The 21,244-nt window shown below is 41.1% G+C and overlaps 2 protein-coding genes across 3 annotated transcripts in view; one reads left to right on the plus strand and one right to left on the minus strand.

Annotated features, from left to right (window-relative positions):
• Positions 1–53: 53 nt before the first annotated feature.
• On the minus strand, positions 54–4,626 carry stx4 (syntaxin 4). The gene is made up of 10 exons (XM_028431663.1): positions 4,448–4,626; positions 3,990–4,097; positions 3,588–3,687; positions 3,395–3,469; positions 3,245–3,315; positions 2,978–3,086; positions 2,739–2,812; positions 2,278–2,415; positions 2,084–2,194; positions 54–993 (listed from the first exon to the last, which is right to left on the minus strand). Exons 1-10 carry the CDS (start codon positions 4,475–4,477, stop codon positions 916–918), a joined length of 894 nt encoding a protein of 297 aa, XP_028287464.1. The 5' UTR covers positions 4,478–4,626; the 3' UTR covers positions 54–915.
• A 1,070-nt stretch (positions 4,627–5,696) lies between these two features.
• LOC114452097 (rho GTPase-activating protein 44-like) overlaps positions 5,697–21,244 on the plus strand; it is a 51,028-nt gene continuing 35,480 nt past the window's right edge. For both annotated transcript variants that reach the window (XM_028431207.1, XM_028431208.1), the window contains exon 1: positions 5,697–5,938. In XM_028431207.1, the coding sequence (XP_028287008.1) occupies positions 5,886–5,938 (53 nt within the window). In that variant the 5' untranslated portion in view covers positions 5,697–5,885. The remainder of the gene's footprint in view (positions 5,939–21,244) is intronic.

The raw sequence follows: 21,244 nt of genomic DNA on the forward strand, positions 1-21,244 counted from the left end.
AATATATATATATATATATATATATATATATATATATATATATATATATATATATATATATGTGTGTGTGTGTGTGTGTGTATGCAGAGGGGAGAGGAAGCAAATGACTCACAGCTGGATTTCAACAATAAAAACTCACTCCATCCCTTCTTAAGAATGTTAGTGCATGAAATAAATCTCAGGCTGACAAAAAAGGAGAAGGCACACTTTGCGTTATTGAAGAACCTTTTCCCATAGCAGCAAATCATAAATACAAACTGGTAGGACAAATAAAAAAAGGCCTTGGGCCTGTTCCTACAGAGCCGAGTCACCTTTTGTTAAAAAAGACATGTGGGGGTATTTCAAAGGAAAAAAAAAATGTATTTACACTTACATTAAATGTAGGCAGTTTGACACAACTTTCAAGTTTTAAAAGTCATATATGTTATGTACAATTATATTAGTCAATTTCTGCCTATAAAAGAAAGCCCTTCTCTATAAAATTGTTCTTCGTCACCAATTCATCCAGAAATAACACATTTCCTGAGTACAGCGCCAGTGATGGAGTCCAATACTGCATTGTGCTCAAGGCCACTTATTTCCCCTTTTTCTTTGTAGGAAGGGCAACTGACGTAACAGTTTTTTTCTCTTTAGCAGAACAGAAACCCACAGGTCCACATAAAAATGCAGATTGTAGTCATTTGTGATTTTAAACAACAGAAAGCACATCTCTTCTTTAAAACAAAACGCAGCCTGTTAGGTCGGACACGAGAGTTACAGAGAACAATATTAAATGGTGAGAAGGATAAAAACCAGAAAGTAAGTCTAAATTCACCCGTATGTCCTGTGGGCTGATGTTTAACAAAGGAAGATTTTTGAATCTGTAATGTGCTTCTGTCAAACCAGTCTGCAGCCAGCTTACACTGCCAGGTGTCACTAGCTAAAAGCGGTGCCCAGCGCAATGACGAGGATGAGGATGAGGATGGCCAAACAGATCGCAATCCAAACCTTTTTCTGCAGTGGAAGAGAGACAAAGAAAGAAAAATCAAAAAGATGATAAAAGATTGGATAACTCAACTATGAATTGTGCCAGATGACATGATGTATAACATTTACGGTGGTTTTGAAATAAAGATAAATGCTGCAGCTGGTTAAAGTATCATGCGGTTGGATTCAACAGAATCACACTGGATTCTGCAGCTTCTCACTTAGGGGCCGCCAACAAATTACACATTGAATGACACAAAACCGATGTTTTCAAGACCTTCATATAACATTTGCACAAATGAGTGAAATTTTTCATTACAATTTCATGAAACCTGTCCATGGTCTTTTTTCACTACTCCTCCAAGCCTTGCTTCAACCTTCAGAATACATGGCACAAAACAGACTCTTAGGTAGTCTTATTTATTTTTTGTGATTTTATTTCATTTTTCATGGACATGGTGCCACTTTGAAATGACACTGTGTTGTGGAGAGACTTTCAAAGAGTAGCTGTCTTCTGCTTTGTATGAGAGCTGTTTGGGAGAGTGCCAGGTCTAATGCTATCCCTTTGTAAGGTGCGGCCGTGGCTGGCAAAAGTCAATAATATTCTAATACCTAGGGATGTCCCGATCAGGTTTTTTTGCCCTCGAGTCTGAGTCATTTGATTGTGAGTATCTGCCGATACTGTGTCCCGATCCGATACTTTCTATAAAGGCACACATTGCGGCAAAACCTGTGCGTGCGTGCGACCACACTGGAAGTTCTCACACCCAGCACATCAAGGTCTCGATCCCAGGATCACCAAAAGCAACTGTCATACCCCTGCGCTACAACACACAGAGCCACCCTGCACAGAAAGCGTTAACTTTGACAGCCCTAATAAATATATATCCGAGTCCTGATCGGGAGGTAATGTCCGATTCCGATCGAGTATGAAATCACATAATCGGGACATCCCTAGTAATGACTCATCTTACCTCCCATGTATATATACCACCGTGTCTCTTCTCAAGAGAATATGATTCATCTAGTATATTTAATGTCAATCCGAATAGTGGCAGAACAGTACAGCGTGTAAAACATTTCACAAATACTGATCTACTTTATCAGGTTACTGTACCTTGCGTGCCTTCTGCTGATACGTGACTGCCTTCTCTGTGTTTTCCTTTGCTTTCTCCACATAGTTACTTGCCTGGTTGATGTTAGCTTCAATCCGGTCAACCATCTCCCCCTGTGTGAGGGAAAAAAAACGTCAGAATAAAATGTTCTTCTTGATCTACAGTAGCATGAGAAACTTGATCAGCATCGCTGTACCTGAGCCTCCACCTCCATGGCGAGGTACTGGAACATATCATGCAGGTCTCTGATGCTCCTCTCTAACTTCAGGATCTCATCGTGCCGCGATTCAATCTCATTCAGAGCCTGCCTTGTCGCTTTAGCATCGATCAGGATCTGAACAATGACATATTCATCAAGTGAGCCGTGGGTAATAGAAGCATGTGTCTTCAGGCTTGAGTTTATTCAGGATAACATCTATGCACAGAACCAGGAGGCCTTTTTCATACTAACAGCTACTGTCAAGCTAAACGCATAATTATGGCCTTCTTACCAACTGTGTTGTCCAGTCTGAGCAGTCAGAGAGGCGACAACAGAGCAAATCTGTCATCATGTCATTTGAACTAAAACTATTACTGTTTTAACATCACTACAAAACACCTGCAGATGTTTCCAGCACACAGGCCGCCACATCCTACTTTCACAGTGCAGGCACTCACATTTTGAGTGAAAACATCCGTCTGCCCGCTTTCAAGCATTGTATCAAGCTCTTCATCAGTCACATTGTTGCCAGCTAGAGAGAGAGAGAGAGAGAAAAAAAGCACAAGTGATAAATGAAAGTAAAAGAAAACAAAGATAATGACTTGTCACCAGACTGAAACTTTCAGTCACACTCAGATATGGGGAAGTGATCAGCCTCTAATCTCCACAGTCCACCAAACTATGACAACACACTCACTGATTTTTAATTGCCTCTGTATTCTCTCCACATTACGGTCTCTGTACTCAGCCTGGATGGTATTACAGTGACCCATCAGCTCCACAAACTCTTTGGACAATACACCATGCTGGAGAAAAAAAAGCAGAGAATGTTGTGGTTGACTGAAGTATTGAAGGCTAAAACCAAAGCAGCCTAACACAAAATTCACACTTAGGGACATAGACATACACCAGAAGAGACAACTTTGCTTTAGTAATATAAAAATACATTTGGAGATTTTTTTACCTGGGTGCGCTGCATCCGAACATTGATGGGGATGTATTTTCCATCATCTTCTCCCTTCTTAGATTCAATACCTGTGGGAAGATTGATGGTTATCATTTAAATATCTTGAAAAAAAATCAACTCTTTACAGTGCAGCTGAAAAACACTTACTCTTCAACTTTCGCTGGATCTGAGTTGCTAATGTTTTGATCTCTTCTCGTAGAGTCTGGAGCTCTTTCTTCATACCTATCCAAAAGGAAAACAGCACTGTTTACCAATGTTTTATTGCTTCTAAGTATCTATAGGAAATTTACTTATAATCAATAGCTAAACTCTGACTGATGGCTCTAATGATCATACATACTCTCCTCTGGCAGTGCCACACCCAACACAGTTTTTTGTTTGTTTTCAAGATCTGACACCATCTTCTTGAGAGTATTAAGACCCTCGTGAATTTCTTGGACCTGAAGAGAATAAAGGAGTTCAGGAGGATTCATACTAAGCAATTATGATTTTTTTTATGAATACAGTATATTCTTTTCTTTCTATTGTAACAACTGTACCCTTATTCAAGGCAGTTTGCAGAGATTACAGAGTGTAAGGTGTTGACAAAACAAACGTAGAGGACAGTAAGTTGTAGAATTTAGGTCACCTTTAACCGATTACTCATAAATGTTCACAAATTCTTAAAAGTCAAAAATAAAATTAGTCATAGAAAGATCAAGTTGAAAAACAAACACTTTAACATAAAGTGATCTGTGATGACCTTTTTGAAGAAAGCTTCATTCTCCTTCTCATCTTTAGCCGAGGAGGTTGAAGGTTTAATCATCAGAGCTTTGCCCTCTTCATCCTCATCCGAAACCTCGGCAGTTTGCTGTCAAATTAAAGAACAAGGAGAACAAATAATTCAGTCAGATTTTTCAGGTGTCTGGAGATGTAAACAAGCTATCCACCCCTGCAGCCCTGCCCTGTCCCGGCCTGTCGTGAGGGGAGGAGAAGGGCTAAAACGGAAGTTGGAAGTAAAGGGTTGCTTGAGTTAGTATTCGGTTACAGAAAACTGTAAAACACTGTTTATTTGCAACACATCGTAATTAATTTCGTTAGTCGAAGTTGTCAGCGCATACTCGAAAGCTAACAAATATTTCTTGACCCAAGTAGTAAACTTAGCTAACTTAGCATGCTAGCATGCTGCCGCTAATGTTAGCCGTTCACTTTGAAACTCACATTTCCTAATTCTTTAGTTCGGTCCCGCATTTTTTAGCGAAACGGAGAGTCAGAGTTCAGAAACACTGCGACTCCTCGCTGGCAAAATTGTTAGTAGTTCCCAAAATGAAGAATGTGCTTTTTCCCCCTCTTCTGTCATTCAACAAGTAAACTCCAACGGCAACACTTCTTCTGCGGCTAAACAGTCACCATGTACTCACCGGCCCCCCCTGTGGGCGGCACGTACAATATGTGTGTGTGTGTGTGTGTGTTTGTGTGTACACTATTTTATATACACTATATATATATATATATATATATATATATATATATATAGAGAGAGAGAGAGAGAGAATGATATTTTTTCTGTAATCGTTTTCTGATGATGTTTCCTATTTACTTACTTTATTATTTTTATTTATTTATTTTGAATTAAGCTTAATTTAGTTAGTTATCCTTAAGTTTCCTCCATGATACAATAATAAACGTGTCAGACAACTTAGTTCTTCTCCAAAATAACAAACTAAATACAAAATGTTATTTATTGTTAATTATTGTCATTAGAACTACTCTAGCTATTTGCCAGGATTTACACTCACATTGCTTTAAATGAGGACTTTTAGAATTGCTCCTCTTTTAAATTGACACATATAAACTATCCACAAACCAATGTACTGAGAATTTGTTTTACTATAGTTAATCATCACAGCCACAAGATGATGCTATTTGCCTGCACAAACTGTCACTACAGCCAATTAAGCTGATAACAGGGTAACAAACATGAATATGAATATTCAAAAATATTTTGAATATTTATAACTCCTTTTGTGTGCTATAAATAGGCCTAAAGTAAAGTAGGCTTTGCAAAGCAGTAAATCCAGAAGTTATGCTTTTGACTTGCAACAAAGATTGTTGTATTATGGTCGTACGAGGGAAAAAAACAGAAAAGCGCGTATTTATCTTTATTTTTCAAATTAATTAATAATGGGCCAATGTCTGACAGTGGTATTTTTTTCTACTAAATCTACTAAATGTATGAGCTGACAGAAAATCGTGTTAAAAAGCATTATCTGTCTGACTATACCTGATCAGTGTAAAATGAACGTAATGTGCGTCGAAGTAGATCAGATTAGTCAGAGCATTTGGTTCTGCATAGATAAACTACGTCTCCCATGATGCACCTGGGTAGAACGTCGAATTGTTGGGGGGGGGGATTGGTCCAGCATCTCCGGAGCGGCGGAGCGGAGCGGATGACAGGGACACACAGTCCTCATCACCAGAACGAGGAACAATTAGCGGGCCGAATGTGTTTCTCCGCCGCGATGCACAACCCGGATGTTTGACGTCTGAACCTCCTTGTCTGCCATACATCAGTGCGGAGATCTGACTTTATTCTATCAATGACATATTATTATGTGGAGTGTCTCTACCGCTCGGTGGTAACGCAGAAAAACACAAGATGAAGAAGCAGTTCAACCGAATGAGACAGCTCGCCAACCAAACAGTGGGCAGGTAAGAGCTGAAATGATGAAATAAGGGTGTGAATCCGCGACACGGACCGGGATGTGTCCCGCTTTGTAACAGGCTCTGAAAGCAGGAATGTGTCGGCTGTGTAGGCTTCGGTGTTCAGTCATTTATCGGCTGGCCTTCTGCTGCTCAGCTGCTTTGATTTGCACAAAGCATTAACTGTCAGTGTAGGTCACCGTTGTAAATGCAGTTTGATTGATTGAACTCAGTGGGGAGGCGCGTACCCGCACGCAGCTGAGAAGGGAGCCGACATGGTACCCAAGGAGCAGGGCTGCTGCCTGCTGACCAATAAGATACAAGCAGAGGGCCTCTGAGCACCCTGCTGCTGCTGCTGGGGGGAGCGTCAGGAGAGTGTCTGTGTGTGAGGATGCTGAGAATGTGTTGTTGAAAAAGAAAGTGTTCCGCCACTGATAAGTGATCAGTAAGTGACAAGTGTGATATAGGTCTTGTTAGAATACGTGGTTGTGAATGTGTGCAGCAATATATGGGATACAAAGACTTCCGAAGCATTCTGTTTTAAGATCTGTTTTAAAGATGGCACGTCCACTTTCGGAAAGTACAAGGAGTTTTAGGGTGAGGTTTGTAGCTACAACCCGACTATCAATCTAAACATGTAAGTGGGTCAACTCACAGATGTGTCTATGGATGATTTTACTTTATATTTCTGCTGTCATTCATGCCATTTTTGTTCATGTTCTGGTCAATCAGTGTTGAGCTGATTCCCACTGTAAAGTTAAGGTGCCTTTTCTTTATTTGGAAAACCCAACTATTTTAATTTGGGTCACTCAACCAATCCTCATTGGTGTCCTTAATCTGCTTGAATGCATAATGGAACTTAATAATTCAGATTATGTGACATCTGAGTCATTTTAGACATAATATTTATGACGTGTATGGCCTTAAGAGAACTTTGTAGTTCTAGTTTTGTTGGCTCTTTTTAACAGAGTTCCTCTACACAGAGGTCATAGTCAGGAAAATTGTGTGATAAGTGCCCATCAGCCAAAGCTTCATAGAAGCTCTACTAATCCTGGAAGTCAGAGTCCAAGTTTGGTTACATTAAAAAACAGTGACAAGTCATGGTGAATGTAGAAGTGATGAATCCTTGTAAATCCTGACTGCACAAAGTCACATCAGATGCAAATGTGAAATAAATACTTTAGATTAACCTGCTTATGTGATTGCTTATTAGTGTGTCTGTTTGTCCTGCGAGGCGTGATGATACAGATATATGTACACTCAACAAAAATATAAACGCAACACTTTTGTTTTTGCTCCCATGTTTCATGAGATGGACTTGAAGATCTAAACTTCATTCCAGATACACAATATTACCATTCCTCTCAAACATTGTTCACAAATCTGTCTAAATGTGTGATAGTGAGCACTTCTGCTTTGCTGAGATAATCCATCCCACCTCACAGGTGTGCCACATCAAGATGCTGATCTGACATCATGATTAGTGCACAGGTGTACCTCAAACTGCCCACAATAAAAGGCCACCCTGAAATGTGCAGTTTTGTCTCACAGCAAAATGCCACAGATGCCACAAGCATTGAGGGAGCGTGCAATTGGCATGCTGACCTGACTTCTTAACCTGACTCCAGATCGTCGCCGTAACAGACTTGAGTGGGCAAATGCTCACATTCGATGGCGTCTAGCACGTTGGAGAGGTGTTCTCTTCACGGATGAATCTCGGTTTACATTGTTCAGGGCAGATGGCAGACAGCGTGTGTGGCGTCGTGTGGGTGAGCGCTTTGCTGATGTCAATGTTGTGGATCGAGTGGCCCATGGTGGTGGTGGGGTCATGGTATGGGCAGGCATCTGTTATGGACGAAGAACACAGGTGCATTTTATTGATGGCATTTTGAATGCACAGAGATACCGTGATGAGATCCTGAGGCCCATTGTTGTGCCATACATCCATGAACATCACCTCATGTTTCAGCAAGATAATGCACGGCCCCATGTTGCAAGGATCTGTACACAATTCTTGGAAGCTGAAAATGTCCCAGTTCTTGCATGGCCAGCATACTCACCGGACATGTCACCCATTGAACATGTTTGGGATGTGCTTGACCGGCGTATACGACAGCGTGCACCAGTTCCCACTAATATCCAGCAACTTCGCACAGCCATTGAAGAGGAGTGGACCAACATTCCACAGGCCACAATAGACAATCTGATAAACTCTATGCGAAGAAGATGTGTTGCACTGCATGAGGCAAATGGTGGTCACACCAGATACTGACTGGTTCTGAGTCCCCAGACCGCCAATAAAGCAGAAACAAAATGCACATTTCAGGGTGGCCTTTTATTGTGGGCAGTTTGAGGTACACCTGTGCACTAATCATGATGTCAGATCAGCATCTTGATGTGGCACACCTGTGAGGTGGGATGGATTATCTCAGCAAAGCAGAAGTGCTCACTATCACACATTTAGACAGATTTGTGAACAATGTTTGAGAGGAATGGTAATATTGTGTATCTGGAATGAAGTTTAGATCTTCAAGTCCATCTCATGAAACATGGGAGCAAAAACAAAAGTGTTGCGTTTATATTTTTGTTGAGTGTAGTTTGTTAATCTCTCAGTCAGGAACCTAAGGCTTGCCACATTATCATCATAAAGTCAATGACCTATTTTAGGTCTTATAATGTCAGGATCAGTTCAAAGATGGCAGACAGATGCAGAGCGAGACTCGGTTTGAGGTGTAGAATGATCAGGTTTAATATAAAAAAGGCTTGTTACACTGCAGGCAGCCCAACCAGGCGACAGTACAAAAGGTGAAACAAGCATAATCCAAAAACCAGAAGGTTAAAAGTGAACATACCGTAGGTTTGGGCTAAAGGAAGACAGGGAAGACTACCCGACGCAGGTGAGATTAGCTCCTTCAAAATAAAACAGGAAGTACAAAAGTTTCAACATAACATTACCTGGCTAAGCTGTGGAACCCTGACGCCTAATTTGAAAACATGCTCAATATGCCTCCTTTGTTATGAAGTGACATGCTATCTGTGGAGTTAGATTTCTGACAGCAGGTCAATTGTGTTGTAGCTTCTTTGAGCCCTGAGGCTGAATCTGACAGTGCAAGAAGGAATCACAACTGAATTCCAGTGGAAGAGGTGTAACCACAGCTCAGCTCTCAACAAGTGTCATGAAGTCTTTGTTTGTGCTTCTGTTTGTCCACCCCACCCTTACTTTATAACTGAAAGTCAACAACATACGTCAAAAGCAAACCCAAGGCAATTTGGATCAAGTGTCTCTGAACGCTTTGAAATTGTTGCACAACTTTAAAAGAGAATTATTGTGTTCACTCAACCAGTGAGAAAATAGGTTAATTTGTAGTCTGCCTTAAGAACTGAGGCTGCTCCAGGTTTATTACTACATGTTACACTGCAGTTCTGAGGTCTTGTAACTGCACTAAAACCTGTTTGTTTTGCTTGGCTGGTGGCTGTAACTGACGACACTGGCACACTGACAGGTTTCTGTACCAAGTAAGAGTACTGAAGAAACAGTCTGAGTCCCAAATTTAACAAATGTACAGTCAGTCCTAAGTATTTTTAGCCACAAGAGCAAGGTTGTCTTAGCATTCAAAACCAGACGTAGGTCTAAAAGCAAGTCCAAAACCATGTGAGACCACCTAAAAACAAACATACTAGCAGTGCCTAATTCGTATCAAACACTGTCCAAGATTGTCCCAATATCACCAATTTAAGTCCACAAACTACCCAGAAATGGTCTAAAAGCGGGACCAAAACCAGGTCTGTCCAAAACCAAAACTCTGATATTCCACTTATTGTCAGTCTGGGGTTACATGAACAAAAGAGATAAAAACAGGTCCCAAACAAGTCTGGAATCATGTCCTTCCAAAAACAATCCCCAACTGATCTAAAAGCAAGTCCAAACCCAGGTCTTAAATCTAGTCCAAATCCACTAGAGATAGCCTAAAAATCTCAAAAAGTCTCAAACATGTTTAAAATGATGACCCAGCTAAGTGCAAAACCAGAGCTCTGAACATCATTCAGTCTGGGATGACAGCATTTTATATTTTACAGTCCTCCGAGGTGTTTGAAAAAACTGCATGAAAAAGAAGAGTGATGAAGACTGGTGCTGTTTTTAAGTGTTATCAGCATCCTCTCCTTACTTTTGGTAAAACTTTTGCACAGTGCGGTATCTCATGCCTTACTCAGCCACACACAGGCTGCAGGCTGATACAAATCAATGAGGAAGGCATTACAGCGGCTAATGCCCAGCAGAGTCAGTTTGGAATCCTTGGAGGACATTTTCCCATCACAGGGAAATTACTGGAATTGTGCCTTACTGGATCTCACATCGACTAACGTACAAATACACTAATGCACTTAAACAGATAACACCAACCAATTATATGCAAGTATACAAACATGAAAATGTGTGTGTGTGTTTGTGTGTTGGGCCAGGTGCTTGTTTATTTCTTCCTGTCTGCCTGAGAGCCAGAGCAGCAAAGCCAAGTGAAGCAGAACATACTGGTAATGAGTTCTAACCTGTATCATAAAGGCAGAACAGCAGGGGCAATTAGTCATATTTAGAAGGTGGAGGCTTCAACACAACGCCTGACGGCTGGCCACACAGGTAATTGTGGATTTTTTTCTCCTGTGACCTTGGCAGCTAACGCCACCTGGTTTGTGTTGGAGGTTGCAAACATTGGCAAGTACTGACCATACATTTAAGAATTATAAATTAGTTTGTAGTGTACTCAGTTGGAGAGAGAGACTTCTTCAACAGGAAAAGGTTACACAAGCATCTCTAAAGAGTTTGGACTCCACAAATCCACAGACAGATAGACAGACTGTGTACAAATGGAGGAAATTCCAGTCCACTGTTACCTCCACAGGAGTGATCTATCAACAAAGATCACTCACACAGGGTAACCTGTAAGCAGCTAAAGGCCTCTCTCTCTCTCTCATTGGCTGATGTTAATGTTGATGAATCCACCATCAGGAGAACACTGAACAACCATGGTGTGCATGTCAGAGCTGCAAGGAGAAAGTCACTGCTCTCCAAAAAGAACACTGCTGTCTGTCTGCAGTTTGATAAAGATCATGTGGACAAACCAGAGGGCTGCTGGGAAAATATTTAGTGGACAGACGAGTCCAGAATAGAATGATTTGACTTTATGAGAAAATTAATGTTGGGAGAACGAATGACACTGCATTTAGATTGTAGCTGTTCTGTTCTGAAGAATGGGCTAAACCAAGCTTTGTGGACCACTGATCAGCAGCTAACAGTAAACATTTAGTTGTTGCTGTTGCTGCACGAGGAGCCACAGATGATACTGACAGCAAAGGTTCAGATACTTTTACATATATGTAATATTGGATCATATTTCAGCTTTGTCTACCTTCAGGACTTTTTTGAAAATCAGCTGATGTTTTAGGTCATATTTACGCAAACATATAGAAAGTTCTAAAGGGTTCACAAACATTCAAGCAGCAGTGTACATGGTAGAAAGAGTGGGACAGTTGTGCCTCTTAAAATGGTGTGAAAGCCTGGAGCAAAGATAATCCACTTTGAAGTTTTGTAATTTATCTACATTTTATGTCCATCTGTCTGTGTGCAGAAACCACATGCTCACATGGGCATCCTCAAACTAATGAACGGTCTCCCTCTAGGACACCACTGCTGCATTGCTCTGGTTACAGATATAGGTCAGGAGAGGTTCAGACACAGTTAAATTCATCTATGAAACAGTCAGCCTGCACCATTAATCCTGCATAATGCTGCGTAAACTGTGCGACTGAATGAAAATGTGTCTCTGTGAGCACAGCGAGGTTATGGCAGGAAGGGGACAGGCTTAATCCTCTTTGGGCTCTGTCACTTCTTCAGAGTATTTTTTGACTCATCTTCTCATTCATAGTTTTGTGTTAGTGATAAACCAATGAGACCTGTTTGTTGACAGAAATGTAGAAAATCAGAAAATAGACTTACAGTGTGAGTTCAGTCTCTGCACAGGAGACTAAAGAATGTTAAAGTAAGATAAGGCTAAATACAGGAAAAAAAATTCTATTAAAGAGAGGTTGGAAAATGGATTTCTAATCTCCAACAACAGGCAAAGAAATTGTTTCTCTTGGTCGCTGTGTAATATTCATGCTGCAGGTGACAGGACCTCAGAAAAAAAACCATTCTAATCCAAAAACCATTACCTGCTGTCTGCTTGGCAGGAGGTAATGGTTTTTCATTATTTTGGTTTGCGTTATTGTTTTTTTCCCATTATAAATATACCGGTGCTGTTTTCTGCGGACACTGACCACATGCTGTATATTACTGTTCACTTTTTGGTCTCCTTTCATTGAGACCCAAAGGAAGTAACCAGCCACAGGATGTGTTGCTCTGCACTGGCTGCTCACAGGCCTCTGTATACAGTGTATACACAGTTTGATCTGTTGAAGCTGAGCAGCTTGTTGCTGAGATTTAAAGTGTAAATGGCAAATTCTTGAGGGTTTTAGATCTTAAGTATGAATCCAAAAAATCCCTGTGAAAATGCTGAAATTATTATTGGTATTGACTTCACCATAATATAAATGTATATACAGCATTGTGTCCAGTAGTGTGAAGTTTAGCCACCTACCAATCTGTAATGAGATATTAGTTGTACCTGGAGGTCTTGGGCCCTGTGATGGACTGGTGACCTGTCCAGGGTGTACCCCGCCTCTCATCTGTAGATAGCTGCGATAGGCTCCAGCCCTCCTGTGACTCTGCACTGCAGGACGGAGCGGGTTCAGATAATGGATGGATGGATGGATGGATGTGTTGGTGGCATGGCAACGGATCTGTGGAGGAAAGTAGTAAACAACTGTAGAGATGTGCATGCAGAAGGCTTGCTGCCTAATTGTTTTTACATGCATGAGTCATTATTTCAGATAAAACTGACTCTGCCTTGCTGTTACCACCATGATAACTTGATAGTGGCAGTTTGTACACAGTTTGTGCCAGCAACTGCTGTGTCAGACATTTTGTATTATTCACACTGTTACATTCACATTGACCTACCAAAGAATCAGCTCCAACATGTTCTGCAAGAATAACTGCAAACATGGTACACTTGGCATAGTGTAATTCCTTTATAATTATTATTCCCTCTCTACCACATGTCACTGCTGAGCCTGTGTTCTGTTCCTTGTTCTAACATTGTATATTTATTGGATTTATACAAATAGCTCCACAGAAGTGAACATACTACACAACTACCAAGCTATTTACCTGAAAGATAATGAACCAATTTGTCAAACTGGAGCTGTATGCTAATCCAGCAGCATCAACTAGATTTGATGTTTGATTGCCTTTTATGTGGAAATATGTTATCCTGGGAGCTGAATGAAACATTTTATCTGACTGGCAGAAGGTGTGCAGGAGAGGCATGAGTAAGAGGACCTGACCTGGCTGACATTACAGTGTGAAGTGTGTCTTCTCTGATTTGCAGTAGGAGGGAAAGGTTTATGTTAAGAGCATCCTTAGAAATATGTCTAGCAGTAAAGATGCACACTCATGCTGCAGCTCAGATGTGTGTGTGTGTGTGTGTGTGTGTGTGTGTGTGAATGGCCACAATACTGGCACAGAAATACTGTGTCTGTATGGAATGACATGATTATGTGAGAGAGTGTGTAAAAGGGACAGGTATGTCTGCAGTATGTAGGTGTTTACTTATAATAGCTTAGCATTAGCATTAAATACTTTAATAAGTTAATTTTATAATGGCAAAGGCTTGGCTTGTTTTAGCTGTTGAGTAAAAACACTGCTAAATTCAATGCTCATGTGCATCCTTGATAAGAGTATTTATTCACAACTGCAGTATCTGATCAGTTTGACCTCTTCCCTTGCTCTGACTTGCCTATCCCGGGATTGTCTTTTTCATCCTCATTTCTCAGCCTCCGCTGTCTCTCTCAGTTTTTACTGTCCTCTTACTTTTGACATCTTCTGCTGCTTCTCAGTCCTCCAGCATCAACTTTACTTTGTGAAATGCAGCACCTTTCTGAGATGATGCCTTGACAGCTCAGCCCTAAAGGTAATTAGCACAGAAAGCGGAGATGATATGCTGGGTTTCCTGACAAAAATAGCCTCCTTTTGACACCGCTGTGTATGATTAGGCATTCACCTCCATCTCAGAGAACTGAATCGTGCTTCAGATTCAATTACTGTGATTCTGAAAATCAGTGCAGGGTTCGGGTTAAAACAAGAATCTAAAAACAGGTTCTCTGGTCCTAAATTGTCAGTGCTCCTCTTTGAGAAGAGGGTTTTGGGTGAGTCTGACAGAGCTGCTGAGGGAGATGTCATTGCCAGTGGAGCGTTATTGAAGTCACTGGAGTGTGTTGATGGAGACGCTGCTTCGGGTTGTCGCTGAACCCCAGAGGAGCACACAGACGCCCATCCCTCTCAGGTTTGCTGATGATGACGAGGACAACAAGATTTTTAGAATATTTTTTCTTGGAGTGAGTACATCTTAAACTCTTGAAAAATCCTAAGATAAAACTGATGACACTGCTGATGGTCTCTTCTATTGGCAGCCTTTTACCGTATTTTACCAACACTTTAAGGACAGTCATGAGAAATGTCTAAGCTGCTGCAGCTCTTAACTCTTAGGCCAGCTTTGAACGATAGAGGCAGAGCAGATTTTTAAAATCACATTCAAGCCTCTTAGTGGATTCTCTCTGTTGGCTCACATTTTGGTTCAGTAGCGTGACATGTGTTGAACATACAAAAATAAGAGCTGGAGTAATTCGAGACAGACATGAGAATGAGGCATATATGGAAAACTGAAGGTAGGGTAGGAGATTTCATTCTGATGCACTTTTTGTTAAATTAGTGTAACTTCTCTTTACAATCCGATAGCAACTAATTAGTTCGGCAGTTTCACATTAAAACGAAGAATATTAATCATCTGTGGAAGCTATAAAACACTAAAAACATCAGCCAATCCTCCGGGTGGACCCTGCGCGGAGTATCAGCTGGTTGTCACTCTCTTCCTGCTCTGCGTGCACCACAGAGGTACGTGCATGATGGCCAAAGTCACAGACCACAGCACGTCCATGTGATTGGGAGGCATGGCTTCGGGGTGAGCTGCGAGAAAAAGGGGCGTGTGTTTTCTTTCAAATTCACTCTCACTGAGTTTTCAAAATCTCCTATCCTTCCTTTAATGTCTTAATTACATTTTCATTACAATTACATTTTTCCAGAGATAAGTCCTACCCTGAGGAGATCTGACACATGGTTGGTTCTCAAAGGGGTTGTGGACTATGCAGTCAGGCCACAAATGTGTAACTCCAAAGTGTAAAGTTTGAAGAATGTTCAAAACAGCCCTGAAATACCAAAGGAACTGTAAGTAAGAGTGTCCACATACTTTTGGCCACTTAGCATATGCTATGCCAGCATGTAGAAGATTGACTGGCAGTGCAAAAAGCAACCCAGAACTGACCACATGGCGTCCTGTGACACACCCATGTTACCATAGCAACAGGATCCCCTCAGTTCTGTTGTCGATGACGTTAGCTGCCCAGCTCTGATCACACCCTGTCTATCCTGTGTGATGAATAAACACCCTCCTGGAAACATTCGCTCACAAACCTCACAAGCCTCTGCAGACTATTAAACACCCCCACAGCTTTTCATCAGCACACGAGCTGCAGAGCCTGACCAGGATAGGAAATTACGTCATGCGAACAAAGGGGGGGCGGGGGGGAGAGGTTGTTCCCAGAGCTCCTGGACTATTTTCAATGTTGTAATAGACCCTAATTGTTAGCCTGCTGTGGAAGAGAAATTTTACTCAAATGACCTCATGAGATGCCGGCACGTTGACGTCTCATTCAGAGCTGTCAGGCTGAGTGTAGCCAAGCTGCCAAGTGAGGTCCCGGAGAAAATACATCACGTCGACATCCTGTCACTCCCTGACGCAAACAGGAGAACTCATGTTGATGAGGGACGTTTGAAAGCGGGACCACAAGTAAACAGGTCTGAACCGTGACAGAGTCTAGCTAGGGAATAGGCCGTTGATCAGTTTCAGACATTTTCTTACTGTGAGGTGACCAGGAAAGAGAATATGAAGCAGGTTGCAGTTTAACCGACTGATTTTAGCATCACTTTCTGCAGCTGTATCTGCAGCACTGTGAACCACTTATGTCTTTAGAAGAACTGAGTGAGGTACTCAGACATCTTTCTCTATGGAGAAAGGGCCCATGGAGGTTGACTGAACGTGCATAATGATTACAGGGGCTGGTTCAGAACTCACTAGAGTCTGTGGTCAGCACCTGCAGAACATCTCCTTTATAGGGGTTGTCTTGATAATTGCCTCTCATTTCCACCTGTTGTCTGTTCCATTTGCACAACAGCAGCTGGAATTGATTCACAATCAGTGTTGATCCTAACTGGACAGGTGTGATTGACTTGGAGTTACATTGTGTTCCCTTTTTTTGTTTTAGCAATGTATATTTGAATTTGATGGCAAGATAGGATGGGGCAAAAAGGCTGGAAAAGTAAGCAAATCAAAAACTTTTTCAGAAAAATATTCCTCAGCATAAAATTGCAAAGACTTAGAGATCCCACTAATCAGGATCAGTGTCTATGTGCAAGGGACAAGGCCAAAGGTCATACCTGGAGGTGCATGATTGTCAGGCCCTCAGGCAGCACTTTATTAAAAACAGCCATGATTCTCTGCTGCACATCACTGCATGGGCTCAGGAAGACAGAAATCACTGTCTGTGAACACAGTTCACCCTGCAGTCTGCAAAAGCAAGTTAAAGCTGTATCATCAAAAGAAGAAGCTATACGTGAACATGTTTTGACAACTACAATGGTCTGAGATAAAATGGAAAACTGTTCTGTGGTCACCTGAATCAAATTTGCAATTCTTTTTGGAAACATTCTGTTTCCGGGTTACTTCCATCTCCAGAAAGACAGACTTCTCACAGCCAGGAGTGGAAGGTTTTGGCCTTATTTGCATGAAGCCATCTTACACACAAAGTAATTATTTACATTTTCAAGGTCATTTGTCCACAAATAGCATCATATTGCATCAATTCTCTGATAGGTGAGAGTTCATCTCAACAATAGGAGGGGTGAAACCTGGTCAGGTAGGTTGAGTTCATCCACAGTAGAAAGAATTTAGTGCAATAAATAGACTTCTTGACCTCTAAATACAAAGTCTGTCCAACTGTCTGATCCACTTTGAATCTGAGGAAGAAAACCCAGACTAGCTGTTTAAAGGTGTGGCCACACAGGCAGCCATACCTGTTGCTCTGTTGCCACCACTCCTATCTAAGGCTGTTAAACTTTAATGGGAAGTCAAACCGTCGTAGCTCAGGTATCACTGTCACTGCCATGCAGACTGCGAGGGGCAGGGGTGAAAAGGACAACGACACATAAATTAAAAAGGCCTATTTAGAGGACTATTTAAACACATTGCCGAGCCACTCAGCTGAAAATACACACTAGAGCATCACATACTAATCTGCTGCAGAAAACGGACTCAGATACTTACTATTGTTTTACTATTGTTTTTGTGATCTTTTTATGGGTTTTATGGTGACTTTTATTTTAGGGACATATTTGTTGTTCTGGACTTGATACGGGCATGGTTTGTACTGATTTTTAGACATAGTTTATGACTTTATTTGGATTTTCTTACCTTTTTACCTGGCTTTCACATCCTCAGCCATAGATCACTGTAACAGGCTGCAACCCAATCTGCCTCATTTTAAGACAGGAATTCCATAGCAACAGTTACTCAGGGAGCAGCTGAGATGATGATGTAAACATGCTGATTGTGTAGGCAACTTAAATTGTGTATTTATGATAGAGGCCGTGTGTGTTTGTGTGTGTGTGTGTAAGGACACTCACTCATGACTGTTTTTCACACAACACCGAGATTCTGGCTTTTAAATTCTGCTCCTGTGTCTGATGTTGCATTGAATTCTTATTAAGGAGCTTTAATGTTTATGGATGCCAGCTGCAGTTAATCTTTGAGATTGCAACAGTCTTTCCTCCTCTGCAGGGGCCCTCTCTTTTCACCACATAAACAACAGCAAAGCTGCTAATGTGCTAAGTGAGTCTTTTTAGCTCAAACCACTGCAGCTGTCCATAATTATCATTGGTCTGAAGTAGGTGAACACAGCTAATTGGCACACAAAATACAAATGCAAAACATTTTTGTGAGTTTTTATGTGTGAGGATGTGTTGACTACTTTGCTGAGAAGCAGTGCTGCCCATTCATTCCTGTGATCCTTCACGTCCAAACCATCAGACAGAGACATATACAGACAGACTGGTGATCCTATCTTTAATCACACACCTGATGACACACTCCTTATCATCTCAAATGTGTGTTTGTTTTTGTGTAAGTCATACTGGGCAGTGTTTAACACAAAGATGTGCATGTTGGGTATTTGGCGACTCTTTGTGAGTGTGACTGGGTGTCTCTCTGTGTCAGCGATGGGTTAGACTGGCAATGAGTCCAGGGTGTTCCCCAGCTGGGTTATGCTTCAGCCCCCAATGACCCTGTAAAACAGGACAAATGGGTTAAGAAAATCAATAGTTAATCTTAACACACTGAGACAGCACTACACACTCTCACCCTGTATGAAAGTTGTCTGTGTTGACAAGTGGCCTTTTATTTTCTCTGTGAACTCTGTTTTACCCTCTCTTCAAAGATAAGTTTGTCTCAGAGCAATCAGCAGCCGATCTCCACGATATGACAGCTTAGTGGCACAGAAAGATGTCACTCCTGATAACATGATGCCTCGGAAACAAGCCGTCACACAACAGGGGTGCAGTAAGCCCCAATCCTTGTTCTTGTTGAGCCAAGAAAATTAATTTGACTCAATGCCAGTTCATGATAAAGCTTTTGCCTGCAGTGGCAACTGATCAGATGGAAAGAGGACTGCGTACAAACAGGATGGACTTGCTGATAAAAAATGACTGATTAAATGTCACAGTTAATGAGATAAAAGAAAGAAGACGCCATAAAGGTCATCTTCGGGTTCAGCTTTTAGATGGTTGGTTTTCAGATTTATTTCATTTTATTAAGACAATGTTTAGACTCGGCAAGAAAAACAATAGCACACCACTTTGGATTTTTAGGGGTTGTCTTTTTTGTCTTTACAGAATTGTACAACTTACAGGCTTTGTTCCTTTACATTAATAGAGGCAATATTGCTTAATAAAGGATTAAAATGGACATTAGTTTAAATCACATGTGTACAAAGAAAGATGAATTAAACCTCATTACTCAGCAGAGTCAGACAAATAAATCCCTATGAATACTCAGCTGGCTGGAGGATCACTCAGTTTGAAGGATCATCATAAAACACTTCACACACATTCAGTATTTTATCTTACACTTAAATAACAATACAAAATGTAGTGAGTTGACATTTGCAGAGGAGTATAACCCCATCCTTTTGCCTCACACAAGATGTCTGAAGAGTACTTCACACTTTCAAACATCTCGTCTGTAGTGACTCTTGTTTGATGACAGCTGCTGCACAGTGCAGTTTGTCCTTGGGTTTCTGCAGCAAAGTTCTGGCTTTGAATTGAGGAAAGCTGAACAAAGGCTAAGTCACATCTCTGTTAAAGATACCCTGCTGCGTAATGACTCTCAGCCCTCATTATTCAGAGCTAAAGGGCTCCTCTTCCTCTAAGGAATGTCACATCTCTGGCTCGCTGATGCCAGTGAAGCTGCTGGGTTATAGATAGTCAGTTTTCTTGTCGCATTAAACTGCTGTCAACCTTTGTAACTGTGACAATGGCTGTTTAGGTGATTTACTGTCTATGTGTGTCATAGTAAGTTGACTTCAAGGTCTTTGTGTGTACACAGTGGCAGCTTTGCTGGAGCATTTAGTCATTATTGATGTAGAACGACCTCCCCTGGCAGGCAGCTATGATGACTGACATTGCTGTTTATCATAAGGTTGTTTGAAGTGTAATGGACAGTGTGGAGCTTGTATGTAAGGAAGACCCACACAATAACACATCAGTTTGAAGTTAATTAAGGGTGTATGGTTGTCATGCTGGCTGTCAAAAAACAATATATGAAATTATGTCAATATTTCCCTAGCTGCAGACATGAAGCACAATTCCAATTTAGATGTATTATTTTGAAATTCATGTATGTTGTCACAAAAACAATTCAAAACATGACTTATTTACATAATGGAATAAGCCTGAAATTGAAGTAACATAGAGCCTGACCCTAAGCAAACAGTTAGCAGGAAAATCTCTCTTTTAACAGAGCAGGACCCTGCTCAATAAAGGTGGACCATCCTGCTGATGGCCAGCTGGATAGAGGAAGACAAGAGGAGGTAGTGAGGACAGAGGATGAAGGAGAACCTGGGAGCTGGTTCCAGGCTGGTTAAAGGCTCGTCCTCCCATTCTACTTTTGAAGTGCCGGTACTTTTGCAGAAATGAGAAAGCTTGGCCTTTAGAGGCCTTGTATGTAAGAGAAGAATTTTAAAGACTACTCTCTTGATCGTATTTTTAGCCTATAAAGGGAAAATATGCACAGCAATCTTAAATGCCTGTGGTGCTTATCTTATTGCTAGAAAGTTGTTCTGATTCAATATGGAAGCACCATTAGAGGAAAGACGTCCCTGAGCAGCTGAGTGGGGACCAAAAGACATGTAGATGATTTAGATTTAGTTAAGGTCACTTCAGAGTATATCAGGAAGTAGATCAGAACTATTATTGATTTTACTGGTAGAGAAACTCAGGGAGAAGTCCATGGCTTAACACAGCTGTGACTCTTTGTCAGATACTGGACCAGTGTGCTCATGACAAGTCGTCCTCTGTGGTGTTTTCTGTCTGTCTGCTCAAAAGTATCCATGTATGAAGGTTCCAGGCGGCCCCTCTGGCACACTTTACAGAACTCTGACCTACTTTGTTTACTGGCTAAGTGGGTTTCTCTGTTTTTGGTTTCCTGCTTTTCTCACGTCAGTCCAACAGTCAGGACATGTTACAACAACTGTTTTACTGTCAATGTGACTTTTACTCCACAACACTGTATTTTTGTAAAATATTCATTTTACATAAATGTTTGTGCACAAAAATACAAATAAACATAATATATGAAATATTAGCAATAGTACATACAGATTTGTGGAATAAAAATGCCAAGTATATATATTTATATTGTGTCAGGGATGGTGACTGTGAGGACTAGTTGCAGTAGGGGGTGAACACAGGTTTAATATTTCACAGACTTTGGTACACAGGTTCTCTGTCTGGCAAAGGTAAAAAAGGTTCAAGCTGAGTCAGGTCCAGTCCAGAAACAA

The sequence above is a fragment of the Parambassis ranga genome, chromosome 19 (assembly GCF_900634625.1).
Source record: "Parambassis ranga chromosome 19, fParRan2.1, whole genome shotgun sequence".
In the NCBI taxonomy this organism is placed as follows: domain Eukaryota; kingdom Metazoa; phylum Chordata; class Actinopteri; family Ambassidae; genus Parambassis; species Parambassis ranga.

What these genes read in the sequence shown, in the direction of transcription:
- stx4 (XM_028431663.1), bottom strand. Translation starts at nt 4,477, where the DNA reads ATGCGGGACCGAACTAAAGAATTAGGAAAT. An exon ending in GATCCAGCGAAAGTTGAAGA is followed by an intron (nt 3,316 to 3,394) that starts GTAAGTGTTTTT and finishes ATCTTCCCACAG; the next exon opens with GTATTGAATCTAAGAAGGGA. An exon ending in ATCAGCAGAAGGCACGCAAG is followed by an intron (nt 994 to 2,083) that starts GTACAGTAACCT and finishes CTTCCACTGCAG; the next exon opens with AAAAAGGTTTGGATTGCGAT.